The 23,275-nt window shown below is 32.9% G+C and overlaps 1 protein-coding gene across 1 annotated transcript in view; it reads right to left on the bottom strand.

Annotated features, from left to right (window-relative positions):
* LOC118205469 (acetyl-coenzyme A synthetase, cytoplasmic-like) overlaps nt 1-23,275 on the bottom strand; it is a 68,497-nt gene that overhangs the window by 21,911 nt on the left and 23,311 nt on the right. The window contains exons 5-10 of the mRNA XM_035377756.2: nt 22,662-22,737; nt 19,559-19,670; nt 17,511-17,626; nt 14,409-14,601; nt 9,737-9,870; nt 6,587-6,719 (exon numbers count right to left, since the gene is read on the bottom strand). Of these exons, the coding sequence (XP_035233647.1) occupies nt 6,587-6,719; nt 9,737-9,870; nt 14,409-14,601; nt 17,511-17,626; nt 19,559-19,670; nt 22,662-22,737 (764 nt within the window). The remainder of the gene's footprint in view (nt 1-6,586; nt 6,720-9,736; nt 9,871-14,408; nt 14,602-17,510; nt 17,627-19,558; nt 19,671-22,661; nt 22,738-23,275) is intronic.

Genomic DNA, 23,275 nt, shown 5'->3' with positions numbered 1-23,275 from the left:
TTTTTGATTATGTACAGGTCAATGCCATCACTACTATTCATGCATTCTCAAATTAAAATTCTTACGCCAATAGATTTTTTGTCACATGTGAATGGAACAGATCATCATGTCTAAGCATCGAAATGTCCCATAATGTTCCCTCTACTATACGATACTGCTTCGAATATATATTTGCATGCGCTAAATTTAAATTATAATAACAGATATTCGAAACGCGCTATAAATACAAATTTACTGAAACTTGATATAGGTTATTTGGTTACTACAGTTAAATTAAAAAAATAGCTAGAGTTCTTGAATTATTGCATTAAAAGGAAACTGCTGAGGAGGAATAGAAAATTATTTTTCCTTCATTATTTTGCTAAATAAAGATCTCTATTACATAAAAATATAAAATGTAAAACTTTCTTAATTTTCTATAACACCATGAAGAAAATACACTCTCTCACATAGGAAACCCTCTGAATATTATTACACAGAAGTGTATTAACCTTCTTGTATCACAACCGAGAAATCAATTATTCTAATACTTTAATAACTGTTTAATCAAGCTACCATATGAACCGTAACTTTGTTCAATACATTACCTTCTTTGGAATATTATTCTATCTTTCTGGAATTATATCAATGTTTCTTTTACGAGATACTAAAAGCAACTTAAATGCTTATCGTTATTTCTTAAACTAGAAGATAAAGTGACTGCTGTGTCATCAAAAATCTGTTACGTCACAGGTTTAAAGTTGAACCACTAACTTGATAAAATCGCATGACTCTCCCAATATAATCGAAAATGTCATTTACATCTGACAGTTTAGTGACAGCGATAGTTGTTACCTCTGTGTACACTGTTGCACAGAATTTCAGAAGTGAAAGCAATACCATATTTGTTGTTTTCATAATGTGACAAAGCGGTAAATATGTGTAAAGTAAATATATATATATATATATATATATCAAAATTCTAATTTTGATTTACAATATTCTAATTTGGTTATTTCTGATTTCTACTCTAAAACAGTAGTTCTTAAAATAAAACTTTTTCAAATTTGTTCGCTGTCATATCTTTCTTACATAAGTGCTAATGTATTTGCATACGGACAGAGAATAATAATTTAAATTTGAAAATCAAAACCTAAAATTGTCAGTGGGAACAAATCTGAACGGAAATTAAATCATTTTGAATTGAACACCGAATTTTCATCGTAAACATATCGCAGCGGATCGTACGTATTTACTAAGGCATACCTCGTGAGGTAGATAAACCTAGAATGATTTTCTTAATGAATTAAATAACTAAATGCAAATAATAAAAGATATGAGAGTAATATGTCTAGGCTTAAAGCCTAGACAAAATTTAGTCTTCAAATGCCATACTTCTCTTGATATGATGTGGTATACTCATTTCAAGACAATCTAAAGAGTCCTTCTGTGCCTTCAGTAGTTATGTCATTGCTGTATATGGTGTGCCACGGATATGAGTGAAATCGAAGTGAATGGAAGACGACAGCATATTATACGCATTTTTTCTTGCATTTCATTTAAACTTATTGGATTGAATTAAATCTACTTCGCCGAGAGCGCATAAACCACAATAGAATAAATGCATTCTTTAAAATTCACTCTATTTGTTTACCACAGCGACACTCTGGCTAGGTTCACTTAACAGTATTATATTTCGTTCATATTATAACTCAGAATGCACAAAATTTATATCATTTAAAGAATTATCGAATCGTTGCCACATAATCTATTCAAATACTATAATAAAGCTAGAACGATGTATAAAAGAAATTAGGCAAACAAAACAGAAAAGAAACCGTTTTTCACAGACGATTGAGTATTTTTCATTCAATTAATTCAGTTCTCACTTCGCGACTAGGCAAAAATACATAAAAACTCAAAATATCTGTATTAAAAATTACGAAGTAAATCTTAAACACTTATTTCCTTGAAATAATTCCAGATAGGATTAAGTATGATTTAATTCTCAATAATAAATGAAGGCGTTATCTTTGTTGTTGAAGCTAAGTTTCTCTAGATTGCCAACAAATCCACTATCCTGCTATTTCAAATGTAAACAAGCAATGGCCGCCATAAAAAAATTATTAGGCTTAGCGGCACTTAAACAACTTTAAAATTGTTGATAATTCTAAAAATATTGCCTACAGATGTACTAAAGGCATAATAACCTTAACCGGAAGATAAGAACAATATAATTCAATCATTTTTAAAGCAAAAAATGTACAATTTACAAACACATAAGAGTAAAGAAACTGAGATCACTGAGCCGAGTACAGAGTTGGATATACCATAATTTCCGGAAGAAAGGCCGCATCAGCGTAAACGCCGCACTCGAGCAAAATGGCAGGAAAAAAATTAAAATTACACAGAAACACCGCATCAGCGTAAACGCCACAACAGATTAAATTGCGCGTGACATCGTCGTGGGCCGTATAGATGCAAAAACTCAACCTAAGTCCTGATATATGACATACCATTTAAGAAAAATGCATGAAATGAAACCATAACTCAAAAATAAATTAAAGGTAAGAAATGTATAGCTTCTGTGCCGTTTAGAGACATTTTCAAAAATTTTACGCTCCCTTCTTACTTAAAAACTATCCAACAAGTACTTGTACTCAAACTGATGGGATCTATATTTGGCAGAATGCCAAGAAAAATCCATTCATGCTAAAGGAGAAATACGTCAGAGTTCGTTATTGCGAGGCAGGTGGAGTCGTGTCCGCCTTTGAAAAAAAATGCAGAAAAGGCAGGGGGGGAGAGGATGGGATTCCTCCCCCCACCCTGCCTTTTCTGCAATGGAAGATTCATCGAATCGCAGAGGAGAGAGACTATTCAAACTGATGAGAATGTTGATTTGAAAGGGGGAAGAATGTTATTGTTCTGAGATCTCGTTTAGGGTGAATAAGGCATGTAGGTCCGTTCAAGGGAAAGAATGTAAACAAAATAACGTTCGCAAAAAGCAACTGAGTGGTCTTTTGTGTGGGAACAGCACCAGTCTATGCACAATGACAAGGCCATCCAAACTATGTACAATGACCATCGTAGGAAATATTTTATTTTCAGTGCACCTAAACGCCGCATGGGTAGAAACGCCGCACCCGCTGAAAATTTAAGTTTTAAACACGTAAACGCCGTGGCGTTTCTTCCGGAAATTACGGTATATATAAATATATTTATATACGTTTAGTGCGGCTGATTGCAACCAAAATACGAGGTGCACATCTACATGTTATAGCAGTCCTATATACAAAATTTCAATGTTCTGAGGCTATTCGTTTTTGAGTTATGCGAGATACGTAAGTACGTATGTACGTGCATACGTTCGTACAGACGCCACGAAAAATTCTCATCAGAATTCATTTTAAAGCAGTTTTATAAATTTTTGGAGGAAAAGAGTATTTTATTCTGTCCTTACGTACAGATATCACGCAAAAACATCGTTAAATTGCGTTCGAAAGCGGTAAAAATGGATATTTTCGTTGAAATATGCTGCCTGAAACTTTTTGCGATTACAATACTTCCATTTTACTTCGTACAAGGAAGTAATAAAAACAATGAAGGGAAAAATCCATTATTAAATTAAGTTAATTAATTTCTGTCATCAAGCTGATAATAATGAAATTTTAAAGGAGTGCAAAAAATTATTCTACTTTTAACATTAATTTTGAACATGACCTAAAGATAAAAGTTATGGTAAAATATCCGCATCTAGTTTCATTAACATCAATTAAATGACGCGTGCAAAAGGCGAATTAACTTCATATCTCGAAAATAGTTGTCCAACACTAGTGAATGGTGACATGCCACTCACTCCGATTTTAGCTGTGATGTAATGATGTCATGTATAAAAATAATGATATCATAGGCGATAGAATGAAACCTTCTATGCATTTTAATGAATGTAAAGTACTTCGAAGTAGGTATCTTATATTAGAACTGGCGAATGTGGGTACGTAGACGCAGTCAGCTTTGAAAGGGTTTCTCCTTTTCCCTCATTTCCTTCCGCAACGTGAAAGTATGGACAAATTTTCCATTATCTCGGGAAAAAGGTGAGTGTTCGTTGTTTAACACTGACTGTGTCGCAGTTTATTATTATTATACATTTTGGTTAAAGCAAAGGAGAATTTTTCTGCTCCGAAGTTTACATTTAGTTACATTACGTGTGTATCACATTAGTGTTTAATAATATTTAACAATGCTTTTACCCGAAATATTTTGCACAGTGAACTTTTCGATTAATTTCTTGAGTTAACATGTTTTGTTAACATTATTGCCCATTGCTGCGCAAAGTTTGAGTTATATTTTAGTTGATCTATCTTCGTTTAATCTTTATTTAATATTAATTATTTATTATTTAAATTCGTTTAATGGTTATTTAAATTTATTGCCTAGTCTCAACACACACATATATTATATATATTATTATTATATATATTTACTAAAGAAATATTGATTATATTATCTCCTAATATAAATTTAGTAGAAGTATCAAAAAAGAGTGAACCCATATGTAGAAAGTTTAATTTCGAAAATTGTGTTTTAAAGTAACTTGAATGTAAATTATTAAAAATGTTTTACGGGGACTTGAATTAAATTATGAATAACAAAATTTCAAACTTTGAAAAACAAATTAAATTAAAAGCAAGTAATTATCGCTATTGATAGGAAATTAGTTGACTTTTTAAGGGGAACAAACCAACTCCCGTTCAATGAACAATAATTAATAAATATGAAGGTGCTTCGTCTTTTACTCAAGTAAGAATGGTTATGCCAAACTGGCAAATTAAGTTAGGCCAAATAGTTCCGTGAAGCGATGGGATTTAGAACCAAAGTAGAGTACCAAAGAACTCATTCTGAATTTTTAATTTTCTAATCTTTATTTCAATTACTCTGAGTTTGATTTCATAATTCCAATTAAGATTGCCACTGTTTAATTTTTATACAAATAGTTTTGAATTAACATGCATAAAAGCGAAGGTGGCGGGGGACATTTACTCAAGTAATTTATAAATTTTACTATATAAATTGCTTTTCACTCAAAATTTGTATTAGCGAAAATACTTAACTATGTCATAAAAAACACGCGAAAGGCACAAACTCTGCACATATCCAACAGGTACTACTAGAAAAAAAATTCCAGTAAAAACTCTTTCGTCAGTTACCGAAGAAAGGTCGGAGAAGAGAATTAAGCCTCTTCCTATATGTTTCGTTGAGACTGTACGAAATAAAAAGAAATGTTAACCTATAGCTTAACTAACCTAATGAACTTATCTATTTATGCAAAACCTTTTAAAATAAACAAAAGCCCTATTCAATGCCTTTAACTGTCAGCGTTATGGGCGGCTCACTCTCCTAGATGTGCTCAGAATCACCTGGCTAATATTTGTAGGGAAGACAAAAATATTCCCGAGAAGTGTGTTCTCTATTGACGGGACCACGTAGTCTGCTATGGAGTTTGCCCACGGTTACTCTGAAAATATTAAAAAAAAGTTCCAGAACCTGTACCAAAAAATGATGAGCATTTTCCAGCTCTAGATGGTGCTTCTATTGCTAAACCTCAACAGCAAATTCGAAGTGAACAAACCTTAGCAGACGACAAGGAATCAAAGACCTGGCTAAAAACGTCCCAAGAAAAACTCAATCTCTCTTTGAGGGGTCGAAACGAACTAACTCTAGAATGAGGAAAATACAAGTAATCATGGAACGCCTTGACTTTTTGAACGAAAACGTAATTAGTTGCAACTGTTAATTTTCTATTTTATATATTTTTTTTAATATTTAAATGTGTTTTTTTTTTCTTATTCATCTTAAGGAACTTTTCCTGAATGAATGTCTTACAGAAACGGTATTTTCTGCAATATATATTGTGAATCGTTTACATGTATTACTTCAGACAGTATTATAAGTACAATTGTGTGTCACTTCATATTCCTAAACGTATCCTAAAGAAACTTTGCACGCGCACATCTTGCACTCGGCAGTATTTGCTCCTCGCTACACCGGCAACGCTTTTACGTGATTTCTGTTCTGGCAAGATATACGACAAGCGTGGGTGAATACTGTTTCTGCAACAAGTCCAAAGCGCCATGCGTTCGAAGTTCAAAAGTTCTCGCCCTTCTGACTGGCATGTATTTTTTTACCGTTTATGTTTATTTGATTCGTTTGAGAATTGGGCAGCTTACTAGAAATTTACTAAATAAATAAAAAAATTCTTGTTTTCTTGTTGGGGGGGCTGGGATGATTTGTATAGAAAATGAGTTAAAAGGAAGGCTGAAATATCAAAAATGATTTCTGACAGAAATGTAACAGTCTCTTTTTCCCTGAAATAACATTTATGTTTCCTAAATGCAATCTCAAAGTTTTGTCAGTTTGATTGATTAAAATACTTTCAGAATAAACCACATATTTTATTTGAAGAAATGAAAGTAACTTGAAATTGAAGTTTGAGAGCATCCATCCAATTTGATATTTATTAGAATGGCAGTCTGATTTAAAATTGAATTTTGTTTATTTTAAGCTCATTTTAATGTAACAAATTTTAGATATGAAATTAAATTCTCACCGTTTCAGACTGCCAAAAGGTGTCCACAATGGAGCAATTTCCACCACCTACGATCTTATGGTACCACTGCCAAGCTTCTGGATTGATTGGTTCTCCCACGGATCCTAATACTTGCAGAGATTCAAGATTGTACCTGAAATCGAAAAGAAATGAAATACATCTTCTCATAATGAAGCGAGAAAATACGTTTAAAACTGCCATCCCAAACCAAAACAATATTCCTAATTCGATGTTGCGAATTGAAGTTTTGCTATTATGTCACACTTCTCTAAAATTCTCAATTTGGATACACTAATTGATTAAATAAGCTGCCCGTTCAGATTTTCTTCTTGAAACTTTTTTTTATCACAGTAGATTTCAGTTAGCATAGCGGCTTTTCTGATGTCATCTTTAAGCACATGTTGCAATTTGTTAACTTCCGCAGTCGGCAAGTCCTGATATCTGATATGTTTTCAATTTGCAATCATTAATTGCGCATATGCCTCTAGACTGACACGTAGTGTTCAAAACTCATTTACATTTCAGCCTATAGCTTTCGTTTTACAGCTCTGTAATTTCTGGAATTCAGTTGTGATGTGCTCTTCAGGGCTCCATGTAAATGATTAAAAAAAAGTGAAAAAATTAAGTGCATGTCGTTATTCATAGTTAGAACAGTGGATTTACGGCGAAGATAGATAAAAGAACTTTGCTGCAATTTAGAATGCATTCGCCATGTGTAAATTAGAAGGACTATAAATGGAAACTGGAAGATTTAAAGTAGTGGGAAAGCTTTGAAACGAGCCAGGAGTATAAAATTAGACTGTGAATTTACTGGAAAAACTACTCTGAAGTTTCAGCAATAAATATCTCCACGTAATGAAGGAGTAAATATTCTTCGCAAATGCTATAATGAACCAGAGTTTTTACACATAATTAAAGCTAAAATATTACGTTGAATGCCTGCAACGTTTCTCCTTATTGCGTGCTTTTGGAGTGTAACTGGAAGCTGGCTAGGAATCGGAAGGTCCAAAATCTAATCCCGGCGAGGGCATTACTGAGTTTTCCTTTTTCCGGCTCCGATAAAAATCTAATGAATCTATAAGTGGCATTCGGATTAAGTTATTTTGGGGCGATAATTCGTCACTACCTGAATTTTGAAAATGAATCCTCTCCCTCCCAGTCGCACTTTAAGTGTGTGTTTGTGTGAGGGAGATATACGGAGTTTTCTGCTTCCTTATTTCATGCCTTCGTAATGTAATTGGAGGTACGTTCGTTGGCAATCAGGAAGTCCGGAATTCGATTCCCTGAGAGGAAGTTGCTATTGTTGGTTTGTTCTTGATTCCTCCTCGGATATAAACTTAATGAATCTACAACTACACAAATATTCCGAGACATTTTTTCTTGTTTTTAAATTTCCTTCTGACTTCGGATCAGATTCACACGTCAGTTGGATAAATTCATCACAGAAAGAGAAACAGTAAACTGTCTATGGTTGGTCAAGGTCTTGGGCATTTTGTAAGTTATAGTACCCACTTTGTCCAGCTCTATTCCAATTTTGATCGAGACTACTCTAGGGCCGAGACGTATTCTAAATGTCTTATTTTTATCATTACCAAATTCTCGAGAGGAGAATTTCAAACGATAACTCTTAAAGGCCTGTTCTTGCAAAAACATTTTACACTTACAAACATCCACGTTCTTTCGGGAATCCAGTTCGATACCAGTGAAATGGCAGTCGGCCCGCTAACACCTACAACAATCAAAGAGCATTTTAAACATTGCTGAGTCTTTTATATCGCAGCAATAGGAGTGTGGTGGCAAGCTCAAGAATTTAAGCAAATGGTTGGTAGTACACGCAAAAGGTGCTAGATTTAAGAACTGAAGCCCGCGATTTTTTTTAATTAGCTCAGCTAATTTCTGATTTTGTAAAAGTTATTGTAAGAAATATTGTTAACCAAACTCCATTAAAATAATTGAAAACTAATTTTCATAATAATTCATCAACTTCAATTCTTTTTTACTATTAATTTGAAATATATAAATACATTTAAATGTATGGAACATGTATTCAAAATACACGTTACTACATGAAAGGCAAATCTTTAAAAAGCACCTTTAAGTTTTATGATTTTTCTAGATTATTATCAAGAAATAGATTATTATCTAGAATTATTTCTAGAATAGATTATTATCTAGAGTTGTTTCTAGAATAGATTATTATCTAGAATTATTTCTAGGTTAATTTTGAAATGTTTATTGTGGAAATTTATTTTTGTTCATTTTGCAATCAACTTTCATTTAAAAAAATTGCGGTCATACGTCGTGCTCAACATCCGATATTTCAACCTAGGTAAAGGAGCATTCAGATGATGACTTAGTCGTCATTATTCTCACACTCCTAAGGCACAAATGTCATTAAGTCCTTTCCCATTTGTGGAACAGAATTTAAACTGTAGCCTATCACGGAAAGTAAAACCGCGTAAATGTGCAGTTGCGATTGGTTGCTTCTTATACCAGGCTGACATAAATAGTTAAAATATTTAAACAAAAGCCTTTCAGTGGTTACTTGTAACGTAGCAAGGTCTGGCTGCCTAGCAACGAAGCTTAGCCTATGCCACGTATGACAGCAAAGCCCTCGTGAGAATGACCCCTTATGTTTCAGCTTGATCGGCACGTTCACCAGAGTTTTTCCATAAATTCTCCAATCTGGTTTGTGATATCATATACAGTAACATGACAAAGACTGTCTGCACCTATAATAGAACGACTATAGAACGAATTGTTGTCAGGACTGCAATATTACAACGTCTGTACGACATTGCCCTGAAATTTAATAATTTCGTTATTGGGTAATAAGAAATCTGTAAAATAATCATAATTATGTCTTCTTTTGCCCTTGTTGATACTGCGGCTTTAATGTCTAACAGTGTATTAATATAAGTCATAAAGTAATTGAAAATTACCATGTTTGTGTTATATAATAATACGGCTAATTGTTAATTTTTATAAACATTTGCACTATTAATGTCATTAATAAAAGGCATTTCTAGAATAATTTATTATGTCAGCTCAGCATTTACTTACTTACAGAAATTAATGCATGTATTAGTTTATTAATTATAAAATAAAACTTTTCGGACTATTTCAGCAAGTTTATATTAAATAACTTACTTTTTGACGTATGATTCTCCATATTTCATAAGCGCTCGGATAGCTGTAGGAGCTGTGTAAAATTTACTCACGCTATAGTATTCAACGATAGACCAATATCTACCTGGATCAGGATGCGTAGGAATGCCTTGAAACTAAGAAAAAACGAATACAAAGAAGCTTAATTTTGAGTTTTAAAAATGAAGATTCACAGTATCATATGATTAAATTCTGCAATGAAATTTATCATGAAGAGATGCTAAACACGTAAAATGACTTGGCAGCAGATGTAAGATAGAGGTAGTAAATAGGATAAGAAAATTTTCGATTTCATTTGTCACTTTTACTAGAGTACCAATGAAGAAATTGAAGACCATCAGGCAAATTTTGAAAACATATATCAATTCAGTGTTCATCAAATTATGTTCCGCGGAATCCTGGGCCTTTAAAACCAGCCAAATTTTGAAAACATACATCAATTCAGTGTTCATCAAATTATGTTCCGCGGAATCCTGGGCCTTTAAAACCAGCCAAATTTTGAAAACATACATCAATTCAGTGTTCATCAAATTATGTTCCGCGGAATCCTGGGCCTTTAAAACCAGCCAAATTTTGAAAACATACATCAATTCAGTGTTCATCAAATTATGTTCCGCGGAATCCTGGGCCTTTAAAACCAGCCAAATTTTGAAAACATACATCAATTCAGTGTTCATCAAATTATGTTCCGCGGAATCCTGGGCCTTTAAAACCAGCCAAATTTTGAAAACATACATCAATTCAGTGTTCATCAAATTATGTTCCGCGGAATCCTGGGCCTTTAAAACCAGCCAAATTTTGAAAACATACATCAATTCAGTGTTCATCAAATTATGTTCCGCGGAATCCTGGGCCTTTAAAACGCCTTTTTTTCCTTATAAAACGCCTTTAGATGTTCCGCAATTCAAAATGAAAATTTGAAAAGACTTTTGAATACTGTGTGATCGCATAGTTAAGCACACAAAATAATTGAAGAAATGGTATTTCTTTCTATTTTTAATGTTATTTCGTTCTAAAACAGCAAGTAGTAGATTTATTTTTGTGAATAAAATGATACTGAAACAATGATTTTTTTATATATATTTATGCAGTTTGTCTACACAGTATGACGCATTTCTAATGCTTTCGAACTTCTAATTTATTTTCCTGAGAATGGCAAAGATCCCATCAAATAAAAGTAAAATTGTTTTGTGATTTTTCTGAGACGACAAAGTTAAATAATTGTCCTAATTAAATCTGATCGACTTCCTCTTCAAATACTCACAGTTCTTTTTTTTTCATTTGTGCATCGATGCTGCATTTGCACTATAAGTGATATGCTCTTTAAAAGCATTTGAACCGAAATTTATCCAACATGCTGTCCGATTCGAGCTGAATGTTCCATACGGGATCAAAGCGGTGACTTTTTAATTTAGATTCCAGCTTTGGAAGCAAAAGAAGTCTCTGTGTACTAAATCTAGGGGGTAAAAAGATTAAGAAGGACAATAAGTTTAGTTTCTGTCTCTGAAAGTACTATAGCTTAGTGCGCTATTGTGGTGGAACAACCAGATTCCATCATTGCAATGGTAGTATCTCTTACGACAATTGGCGATCTCAGTTGCTTCAAAACATCAAATTAAAATGTCTCAATGGTTCCCTGGCCTGAAGGGACGAATTCTTTTTGAACAATTACATTTATGTCAGAAATGTTATCAACATTGGTTTTTTTGTCCTCCCGGTCTCCGTATTAATTCTGAGACTATTTTGAGACTTAATTGCTTCATGTCTGAATTCGTAGCCGTAAATTAAACCCGTTGACTTCCTAGAAGTGCTAGATACACTTTAACTGAAACTCTTCCAAAAGCATTCTAGTCATTATGCAAACGTTACGATCGAAGCATAAACGCAGAACAGAACTTAAAGGAAACGAAGATTAGACTTATTTGAAAAACAAACAAGCTGACACGGTTCCACAATTTGGGTTCCCGGACCATTTTTCATCAAGAGGAAGTTTAGCACATGGAGGGTATTTAGAATGACTTAGCAGCTAATGCAGAAATTAATGTTTTGATGGCACTTAAAACTAGCGCTTCTCTAGCAGGAAACTTCTTAAAGGAGATTCAAATAGCATTGCGTGGCAACAAGACTTTGCTTAATGTTAATGTAACTTATTTAGATAAACAGCAAAACTATACATTTACTTAAATTTGCCAATCTTATTTTTAATTTTGACTCTCATTTGTTCCGCTAATTTTCAAATACGTCACATTCGCTCCAGAAATGCTTTCAATATATATTAAGATAAATCCGTTTTTCTCTTCCTAATTAACAGGTTAGCTGAAAACTGAGTAAGAATTTAGTAGCTTGAAAAAAACTAGAGACTAGAATGCCCTGCTGCTTCGGAAACCTAATATTAAGCTTAACGGTAGCAAAGTAGATCTAGCCTGATACATAACGTTCAATTGTTTTTATAATAAGAAATTAAGTAAAAGAGTTGAGGAGTCCCGTTCTTTCCTTCATCGCTTGGCAAGGCAATTATGAATTTTGATTTCCAACAAATAGTCTATTGTATCTACATGTTATCAGAAAAAGCAGTTTGTTCAAATCAAACATGAAAATAGCATACCAGTAATTTTTGTTGACAAGGTACAAATGGACAAATGATACTTCAGATAATGAGCATAATGTCCCAGAAGTTTTTATATTTAGTGTCAGCAATTTAAAGAGATAGTGTCCTTAAACTGCAAACAAAGAGAAAATATTTAAAGATATAAAAGAGTTTGTCTTTTTAAAAAACAGACATTTGCCAGTAGGTCTTTAAAGTTTTTTAAAGAGATAATCCCTTTAAATGGCTGAAATCTGCTACCGAATCTAGTCTAATGGAATATTAAATTCTAGAGACAACAGGTTATTTTGAAGCAAGAGAAGTGAAAATTGAGCAATGCCCTCACCGGGATTCGAGATATCCGATGTTCGAACCTCGGATATCTCGAATACGCGCCGAGTGTGCTACCCATTACACCACGAAGGCATGCAGAATGGAGGAAGAAAATACCTTATAAAATTATTTTATTTCTTTTAGTTGAAAATCAGGAGTGAAGAAATGTGACGATTAAAGAGAAGTAAAATATAGAAAGGTTTGTTATTAAACTGTTCATTTTATAAATAAAAGCTAAATGATAAATAAAAAATGATAATAAAATTTTTCTCGATGCTCATATTTTGTTGACATTTACGTTTTAAAAATATTAAGGTTTTTTTGCAATTAAGGTGGAGGTTTTAATTTTTATACGTGTTTATTACGATAATTTTAATAAAATCATGCGTGGAATTAACATTAACATTAGTAATTATTTATTAAAAAATTTACTATTTAGGTTTTTCTCATTTTTCTCATCTCAAAGAATGCATAAAATAATTTAGAGCAAAAATGTCAATATTTAAAAGTGTAGTAACAAATTTTAAAATACAAATTTTTTTAAATTATCAAAAACTTTCTTTAAACTTTTGTTTAATAATAACTTTTTTTAAAGTTCTGTTTGCAATTCCTAGTTAAAGCATAATATAAATACGTGTCATCAAAGAAGTGGTATTTTACACTAATAAAAATAAGTTTTACTTATTTTGCATTTTTGACAGTTCAGCATTTTAAAACATTGTAGAGTTTTTTATTTTGGAGTTAGATGCATGAAATATTTTAGGCATTCTTTGATTTATATGCATGGTGAAACTGTGCATGAAATTTAGACACATTTTCTGTTAAACTGGACAATTTTTCAGTTGAAGATCACATTGATTTTGCTGCATGTCTATTTTTTGTTGACATGCACGTTTAAAAAAATGCTAAAGCAATTTTTTTTCAGTTAAGGACAATGATTTTAAATTTATTACACATGCTTATTTTACATTTTTGATAAAAATTCAAAAAATTAATATTAGCATCTGCAGTTTTTTTTAGATAGTTAAACAAAGAACTAATTAGATTTCACCGTTTTTTCACTAGAAATATATAAAAATATATTATTAGATCTAATAACAGAAGCATCCAAAATTTCACACGCAGCTCTATATAGTAGTCTCAAGAAATGCAGAAAAATTAGAGAAAAAATAACAATATCTAAAACCGAAGTAGTAAATTTAAAAATGAAACGCTTAAAAATAATTTAAAATTTTATTTGAATAAGCAGTTTAATTTTTTTAAATTTCTCATGGTCAGTGCTTGTTAATATGTAACACAACTACAATTTTCACTATAAATTTGAAAATAATAAAAAAAAGTTGAAAGCATACTGTGTTTATTACATCCTTAAACGAAGAGGATATGAGCACGAAAGCCTCGTCAACCGGTTTACGTAATGCTATATCTCCGACGTGTTGGACCTACTAGATTGCTAAAAATGTTCTCAACTGCTGTGAAGAATTATTTGTTTTCCTGATTCGATGTATAGCACTTTAAAAACGATTCACACTGTGTGACTAAAGTATTTAATAACTGTGGTAAGGCAGATTTCACCAATTAGTCACAGAATTTTAGATTTTTAAACAGGCAATGCTGTGTTTAGTTGAGGAAAGTAGGGCCACAGCTAATTAAATGCATGATGAAAACACAGAAGTTATTACATTAATGTAAATACACATTCAGTATGTAAAACACATTGTAATATACACATCTCACCAAAATACTTGTCGCTCCCTGAAGAAGCGGTCCATACACGCCATATGTGTGCCCCGTGATCCAACCAATGTCCGCAGTGCAGAAATAGACGTCGCTGGATTGATGCGCGAATACAAACTGGAATGTAGTGGCAGCGTAAATCATGTATCCGGCAGTCGAATGCAGAACACCTTTTGGTTTACCAGTAGAACCGCTGCAAAAAGAAGAAAATATAATTATTGTCAAATTCCTTTTCAATCTACAGACAAGTTGCTGAGTGAAATGTCAAATAGTGCAATTTGGATGCTTGCGCTGTTTTCTGGAACCCGCTGTTTGCGGTTCGCTCACTGCAACAAAAAAGAGCACGCGTTTAGCATGGTTCAGACAAAATTCACCTTGGACAGTGCAGAACTGTGCTTTTCACAGATGAGTAGAGATTCAGTCCAGACACTGATTCTCGGCGTACTTGTTTTTAGAGAGAACCTGGAACATTATACCATCCATCCCTCATCATAGAAAAGGATCATTACGATAATGGAAATATGATGGTTTGGGCAGGTATTACGTTGGACGGTTGCACAACCTTGCATGTGTTTGACAAAGGCTCCTTGACTACTATGAGGCATAGAGAGGAGATCTTAGAGCCGTATGGTCGACTTTTCAGCGGTGCAGCTGGTCTTGGGTTTCTGTTAATCGGCGACAACGTTTGTCCACATAGGACTCAGGTTGTCGACGATTACCTGGAAAGTGAAGATATTCGATGCGCGGATTGGCCAGCCAGATCTCTTGTAAATTGGTCTCTTGGGACGGCATTTCATCTCGCCATTTCCCTCCGAGAACCCTCCCGAAGTTGAAAACTGCCTTACTGTAGAAGTGCGATCGGCTGCTACAGGGACCCCTCAACTGCTTCCTGTCCAGAACACTGTCATGCTGCGCGACCTGTCTGGCTGTGAGAGGGAACCAAACTCCAGTTTAGACTCATTTTCTGGTCGATATTACAATGTGGATTTGGGACATTTCTGCCCTATGATCTTTACTGATAATCATACGTACATAAAGTGACTTTTGAATAGAACATCTCTTTTCCTGTTATAAATGTATATTCTTAGCAAATTGCACTAAAAATCTGTCCATTAAAAGACATTTTTTTTTCAGAAATTCAAAGTAATGTGCAAGTTCTCTCAATTTTGCATATGACTGTACTTGTAATTCGATTGGAACCGCTTTCGAATCCGTATAAACGAAATAAATGTATGTGCGTTTCGGTGATTTATTCGGTGTACTGATTCTAACTTTTACTCCAATAAGCAAATGAAAAAAGAAGATAAGTTTTATTTTCACAGAGACGCTTTCTAGCCTATGTTGAAAATACTTTTATGAAACTTTCGAGGTTTGTTTTGAGATAGTTTGTAACTGAAAATGTATCCTTAGGATTAAAGTTCAATGAAATAAAGCCTGTTGCCTTTTTTCTAGTGCACTGTACAAATTAATCTATTAAACGTGAAGTTTGTTGTATCTTGGAAAAAAATTCAGACTTTTTAAAATGAAAATTTATGATACGTTACTTAAACAATTATTAAATAATTTTTTCCTGCAAATCCGTAACGAAAATACCCTACTTAAACGGCAAAAGTTATGTTCAGTTACATGCGACAAGTACAAAATTTTACATTTCATTGAAAATTCTTAGTATATTCTCTTATCGTCTTTTTCTTTTCTTTTTTTTTTTTTTAATGTGCTCTGAGTCATACGAGATACTTTCGTGAGCTCATTACGACAGACTTTCCATTACACTCCTTTTCTCTTTACGTTAATGGTGTAGAGTAATATCCCGAATTTCGTTCCTTATCAGGCACATTTAGATAAGCTTATTTATTGATTCGAGATAAAATTACGGTGACTTGAGATTCATAGCGATAAAGCGAACATGTACTTTTTAGATCGATAACCTTTTCAACGGCTTTCTGTTTCTGTTTAATTTTTAGTAACGGTATGAAAGCACGTTTAAAATTATAAGCTGGAAAGCTTCATCGAAAACCCTGCAATTTACTTACTTTTTTGTGTGCGTGTGTGAGTGTTTGAAACAAAAAGGGCTGAAGCTTTAAGCAGTTAAATTTTGTCACCAAATTAATACGGTAGGCGGACAGCCCTCGAGTGCTTTGCCATAATCAAATAAACCAAACCTAATTAATACGAAACAACAAACATTCATATGAGAGACCAATGAAAAATTATTTCAGATAATCCAAAATTTTTGAATCTCTTTCACCTCCTTTCCATATTCTGAACATTACATAAACAAACCGCGATAAAATGTATTTAGTTTAGATGGCTAATGATTTTATTATTTAGAAGAAAACTTCTAATATCTCGTATCCGGATCAAAGTCATTTGCACACTTTCATGATATTTCCTTTTCATGATTTGCACCGTTCATGATAGTAACGGAGAATTTTAACTATATTCCATTTCAAAGAATTTCTTGAACAATATAACATTCTCATTGTTCAGGTAGTTTTCTGGTTCACAAGTATCTGAGATTTTGAATTTTTCCATCTGTCTTTTCTAAGGATTGCACGTAACGAATTTAAATAAAGTGATGGAAGTAATCTTTAGTTACAGTGACTAAAATATCAAGAATAAAATACTTGAATTCCATCTTCGATGATTTTGTCTTTACTCCAAGGTTTTTCTAGGAGCATGCCAATGGAGCTATGAAGTGCTTAAGACCGGGGTGTCAGTAATCCATAACCTGAAACTCTGACAACTAGTCTATTCAGAGCTACAAAAATCGTTCATGATTTATAATTTCTTTTGGCTCCAAATGCTCATGATAGCAGGCTACATTGCTGCCCGCAACCAGTATCCAGAAAATATGTACTCAGAAAGCTATAACCCTTTTAAAAAAATTTTAAATTGATCGAGATGCAGTTTAAAAAAAAAGAAAAAAAAAGGGGGAAAAGAAAAAGCTTTTTTCAATAAATTTTTTTATAAATTTATACATCCACTAATGAGTGTGTCAAAAATGCTTATAAAAGAAATATTTAGAAAATTAATGTATATAATGTAATAATTAATTTCTGAACACTTATGCATTCGCCCTATTTCAGACTGAAACCTTACCTAGTATAAAGGATAAAAAGTGGGTGTTCAGATTCTACCCATTCGGGTTCGCAGGTCACAGAAGCCGCGGCCATTTCTTCGTGCCACCAGCTATCTACATCTGGATGCCAAGGAATCTGCCATAATAAATAATAAATTAGGTAATAGAACTGCATTACTAAAAAGAGTGGGATTAAATTCTTTTCTTACTTTTTTATAAATTTAAGGAATAAAGTTCTTCCATTAAACCTTCAATAAAAGATACATATCGTATATTCCTTGCAAAAATAGTAAAAATATTAATAATTGCTATGTTATTTTCTAACTTTTACATAACATTATATTTTTATTTATTTAACATTGATCAATATGTTTTACCTCTATATTTACGCCTCTTATCTTTGGAATTTTATTTCAGCATTCCCTCTGATATTCAACTTTTAATTTCCCAGATTTTCCGAGACAAAATGGACTTATTTTCATGACCAAACATAATGTCAGATGAGTAAATAAATAATTATATATGTTTATTTAACATGCAATAAACAAGAATATTATAAAAGTTTAATTCAGTTTTTATACTATTCTTCTTATTATTTTAAATTAAATGAAAGAAATATGTACAGAAAATATGTGATACAATCACATATGAATATACGAACATGAATAGAAAGTAGGTAGGCTATTTAAAGGAATATCAAATTCTGGAAAAACTGTTCATTCTGAAAATAGTTTATTATTCTACTACTTATTTTTGAAGGACAGTTATACTTCTAAAAATAGGGTTGACAAAACAATTACATATATAATGACAGGAATGAACAACAGCTCATAAGCAAGTGGAAATGAAAGGTACAATTTGTTAAAATTGAGTCACGCATGACACGGGTAAAATAGTTTCTGCAGTGAAACAAAGATTACCGTAATTAAACAAACATTACAGTATTTAAAACACTTGAGTTTTTTATTATTTTAAAGAATTGACCTGTACTGTTTTTAACGTTCCAGAATTTTCGGAAAAAGTTTTGATTTTTGACTTTTCTGAAACAAATGTTTGCATTTTTTTTTACTTTCCCTGACTACTTTTACATTTTCTTAATTTTCCATATACTTAACATATACTTAATACTTAGTTTTCGGAATCTTCCAGGGGAGTAGGAATCCTGCGTTTACTTATAATTTGCACATCAACGATCTTAGATTGCTTTTACTGCACTTCTATTGCATTTTCTAACGCCTTGATTTCATGGGTTCATCATAAAATTTTAAGGAGAAATCTGATTTTAAATTGTAAAATTTGGGATCGAATATCTTAATAGTGTTTTGATGAAAGAGCAAAATAAGACATTCTCTGTCCTTTTTTTTTACCATAAAACTTTCGGAAGTAAAACATTCTATAATTAATTAGAAGAACGCAAGAACGCTGCTTGTAATATTATGCGATCATATTTTTTTTTTTTTTTTTTTTTTTTTTTTTTTAAGAAGTCTATAACACAGAGAAACGGAGAGATGTACAGTCAACTTCCACTTCACAAGAGTAAAAGCAGGGACGACGTCCATGGCTAACTGAAAATCAGTGCGAGGGCAGTTAACGAAACGCAGGAGAGAGGAGTAACCCATGTTATAATGAACAGAAAAATATTATTAACAACTGAATTTGAATTTTCGAAAGTTTAATCTTTAAAATAACTTCATAGTAGGTTAGGGTACTACTAAGGTACCGAAGGACCTGGGTTCGAATCCCGAAGAGGTCATGGTTGTTTGTAAATGAATAGTGTCTGTGCGGTATGGGGGCACTCTAAATATGCGGCGAGCCGAAGTCCTCTCGAGAGGTTGATGGTAGGGGAAGAGCGGTGGGAGACTCTCGGACCCATATCCCCCGGCGTGCTCTTCATCAAAAAGGGGGGGGGGAGGATCTGAGCGAAGTCGTATTGTCAGTTGTATGTAGCTCAAGGTTCTTGCCAAAGACAGACACAGTCTTGCTTTCCTTGCCACGATGAAGTTCGATTTTGAGTTGACTGCATAAAGTTTATGAAAACTGTTTTAATTTATTTATGAATGGGAGTTACCTGCAGATCTGGTGACATTCGCTTCGCTTTCGGAGGAGTGCTGAAACCGTTTATATTGTTGTTGAGGCTGTCCCCCATATGGCAGACAACGATGCATTTCACTTGTAAATGCCTAAAAGATTAACATTTTATTACTCGTAGAAAATAATTCATAATCAGCTATGCATTTCTTCAGAAACGCTTCAACTGCAAATTTAATGTTACTAATACAACGACCACCACAGCATTATCACAACTTTTGTTAAAGTGCAATCTAATTTGAAAATTTAGTTAAGATACATTAAATTGTACTTATGTGCATTTAAAAAATTTTTGTAGCTATATATTTCTATGCATATATTTCCCATACTAATTTTTTTATATAAAAACTTTCCTGAATAAAATATCGGAATATTCTTCTTTACTCTGGGTTTCCAGGCTTTCATAGATGTAAATGTAAAATATTATTATTTTAAAGTCTCTCAAGTCTGCATTAGAAAAGAATCAAAAGCAACTTAAAAGTCGGAAAAGGTTAGATCTTAGTACTACGTTCTCCAAACACAGCTGGAAAACGAAAACGTAATAACTACGATTAATGACTTTCTGGAATTAAAATAAAACGCACTTGCTCCTTTACCATTTATAAACAAGTGAAAATTGCAAATTTGTCTTTAACTGAAATCAAAACTGTTTTGTATCTTGAAATCATAATAAGGAATAATGCATTCTCAAAACACTTTTCTTCTCTCTGCCCCAAAGACTGAAACCTAATTAATAAAAATCTGTGCTAAATAGAATGCGATAGCTCAGGGGTTATCAAATTTTTTTGCCCCACCCACCCCTTTCACCGCTGCTAGAAGATTATTTCCCTCACTCCTTTCCCAAACTCGAAAGATAAATATATATTTGTAATGAAAAAAGACATTGCGATATTGACACAGAAGCACTGATGGCGCAGAATGCTGAATCTGTAATGAACAGCAAACTTGGCAGTCGAGGCATATTAAGTATTCATCTTTATTTCAATTGACATTTGCAACCACAATTTATTTGGCACTCTAATCGTGCGTTAAAGAACATTTACATTGTTGATGCCCTTGTTATAGGAAGAGAGTCGGAAGGCAGCGTCTTAAAGGAAACAGAGGTAGAAGGAAAGTGCGCAGTTATCCAGTGTGGCATCACCAAGAGAAAGGTTTCAGTTCTCGAAATTTTAAGTTCCGAATTAGTTGCGTCAAAGTTTCGGTTTAGGCTCCGAATTAGTTACGTTATCAGCGTTATGGAACTCATATGATACAGACTGATCTAGAAATGGCGCAGTCGAGAAAAAGGCATTGCTATTTTTATTATAGAGGGGAGGGAATGAAGAGGCTAATGCTGGTGTAAATCATAGTTTTGTTTTACAAGTTAAGGTTAAAGTTTTTATGCTTTTATTTAAGGTTTTTATGCCTTTGGTTAATCTGCATGCAATAGTTGTAGAATTATCAACAATTTAAAAGTTTTTTAAGGGATACTAAGCCCAATGAAGCCGCCATTTATTTACATTTGAAACTTTTAGTAGAATACTGAATCAAGTCAGTTTGCGCACCAACTTCAGTGTCTTTTTGCCAAGTAGGACCAAAAGTAAACTTTCAGTTTTGCGCACCCAAAAATCTGTCTTCTTGTACGCTGGTCGAATTGCTGGTCGAAACTTTAATTTTAATTGTAAAAATTGTTTTTGTGACTGTTTTAACTGTATTTGGTGTTTTATGTTTTTCTGTATTTTGCAATTTTTAATGAAGATGTTTTGAGTTTTATGTATTTTTGCCAGGCCGCAAAGTGAGAACTGAACTGACTGAATAAGAAATATATCTCTAATGAAATTCAAGGAAATAAGTTTAAATGCTATGCAGCAAAAAATGTATATAATTCAATAGGTCGTACAAGAAAGTCACATAGTGTCCACACCAGATTTTTTTTTAATACTTTGTATTTCAAGTAGCCGATATATATTTCTATAATCAAGTAGATATATAAATTTTACCATCTACAGAAATCGACATTGCACAGCCTGCATTTTATCCCTTTATTTCTTTTACGTTTACTTTTTTTATCCTGCCATTTTCTGCTCAAAAAATGCTTTATTTGCTAGTAAAATTAGTATAGCTCTCTAAGACAAGATGCTTTAAACCTCATTATTTGTCTTTCATTTATTAAAAAGTCATTAATCGAAGATGATTTTTTCTACTTCCGTTATTTCGATGACATACATTAAGTTACAATATATTTTAAACTTAACAGACGGCTTATTCTGCTAACTGAGTAGTTGAGGCTGATTATATATGAGAGGGGGAAGTATTGAGATTTTCCTCAAAGACCTAGCTGTCCTATTTTCTTTCTTTCTTCTTCTTCTTATTATTATCATTACCATTATCATTATTATTTTGGTTTTCTATACCTACTGGGACTGGCGATACAAATTTACATTATTCAGCTCTTTTTATTATTTCTTTCAGAAGTTTTCTCAACAGTCTTATTTCGTCGTAATTTTTATATTCTCATCTGTGATTAAGTTCAACAATAGCTAAGTGGGTAAGGCTATTTAAGATTCGTAATTTGTCCAAGATTCGATTTTCCTTTATTGATTGAGTTGTCTAAATACAGCTCTTACGGATTCCCGCATACCTGTTGCAATAAGAGTCAGTTTTCCTTAAGAAGTCTTCGTTGAATATGCTTTTCAAAACTTAGTTAGCTCTCGAATAATTTGCCTAACTTAAGCCAATTTTCTGTAATCAGAAAAAAATTATTTATGTTTCTCAAAATAATAAGAATGGTGGAATGTTAGCGTTCATTCTTGTTCACTTTGTAAGAGAAGAAACGAGAGAATATATATGCATTTTGAAGCAATTTTAAGAACTAATGAAATGTATTTGTAAAGTGACAATAAAGTTATGCTCTTTAAGGATAAGTTAGCATTTTAATTATTATTTTTACAATTAGCCTATTTTAGGTACATTAATCTCTCATTGCTTCACCCGTCTCTGTGAACCTGGAAACCATTAGTTCAATGTTTAATAGCACAGATTAATGAATTTACAGCTTACTTCATATCAAAATCATTCTCCTTACAGAAATTTAGGGAACTTACTTTGAAACACACTGACGAATAGCTCCATCTGCTAGCTGCTTTAAATTGATGAGTTTGTTTCCTCTCCAGAGTCCATCTGAAACAAATATTGCATTCTTTTACTGGATATTTCATAACATTACGTAATATTACAAGGTAATTATTCCAGTAGTAGACTCCAAAAAATGATAATAATCAGCAAGTTATGAGACACATATTTATCAAAGTTGCATCAAAGGAACATGGGGCATTTGGAAAAAACGGAAGTCTTTACGTCAGCTTAGATGGCCACTGCTTCCATTTTACGCCCACGCAACGTGGGACTTGGAACATAGCTCGCGACGAGGTACTTAACCCTCGTAAAATGTTTGGTTCAGCTATGACTGGGCAGTGTAACTATTTCTAGCATGGTGTGTGGTACGTAGTTACACATTTGTGCTCAAAATTTAATAAATAATTTCTTGGATCTACTAGTACTGAAAGTGACTCATCATACAACTTTCATAAGCACAGTTTCCTTGGTAGGTTTTTAAACCGTAAGATCCCTGACATAACAGTCAAATTTGTTATAAATATGTCTTCAATAGCAGGAACTGACGTACCGTATGACCAGTTGTAATAAAGTACAGTGACAT

Source organism: Stegodyphus dumicola, chromosome 2 (genome assembly GCF_044657685.1).
Source record: "Stegodyphus dumicola isolate Sdum_Otavi_A_Nest chromosome 2, ASM4465768v1".
In the NCBI taxonomy this organism is placed as follows: Eukaryota; Metazoa; Arthropoda; class Arachnida; order Araneae; family Eresidae; genus Stegodyphus; species Stegodyphus dumicola.
This window is presented reverse-complemented; position numbering and strand designations above follow the sequence as displayed.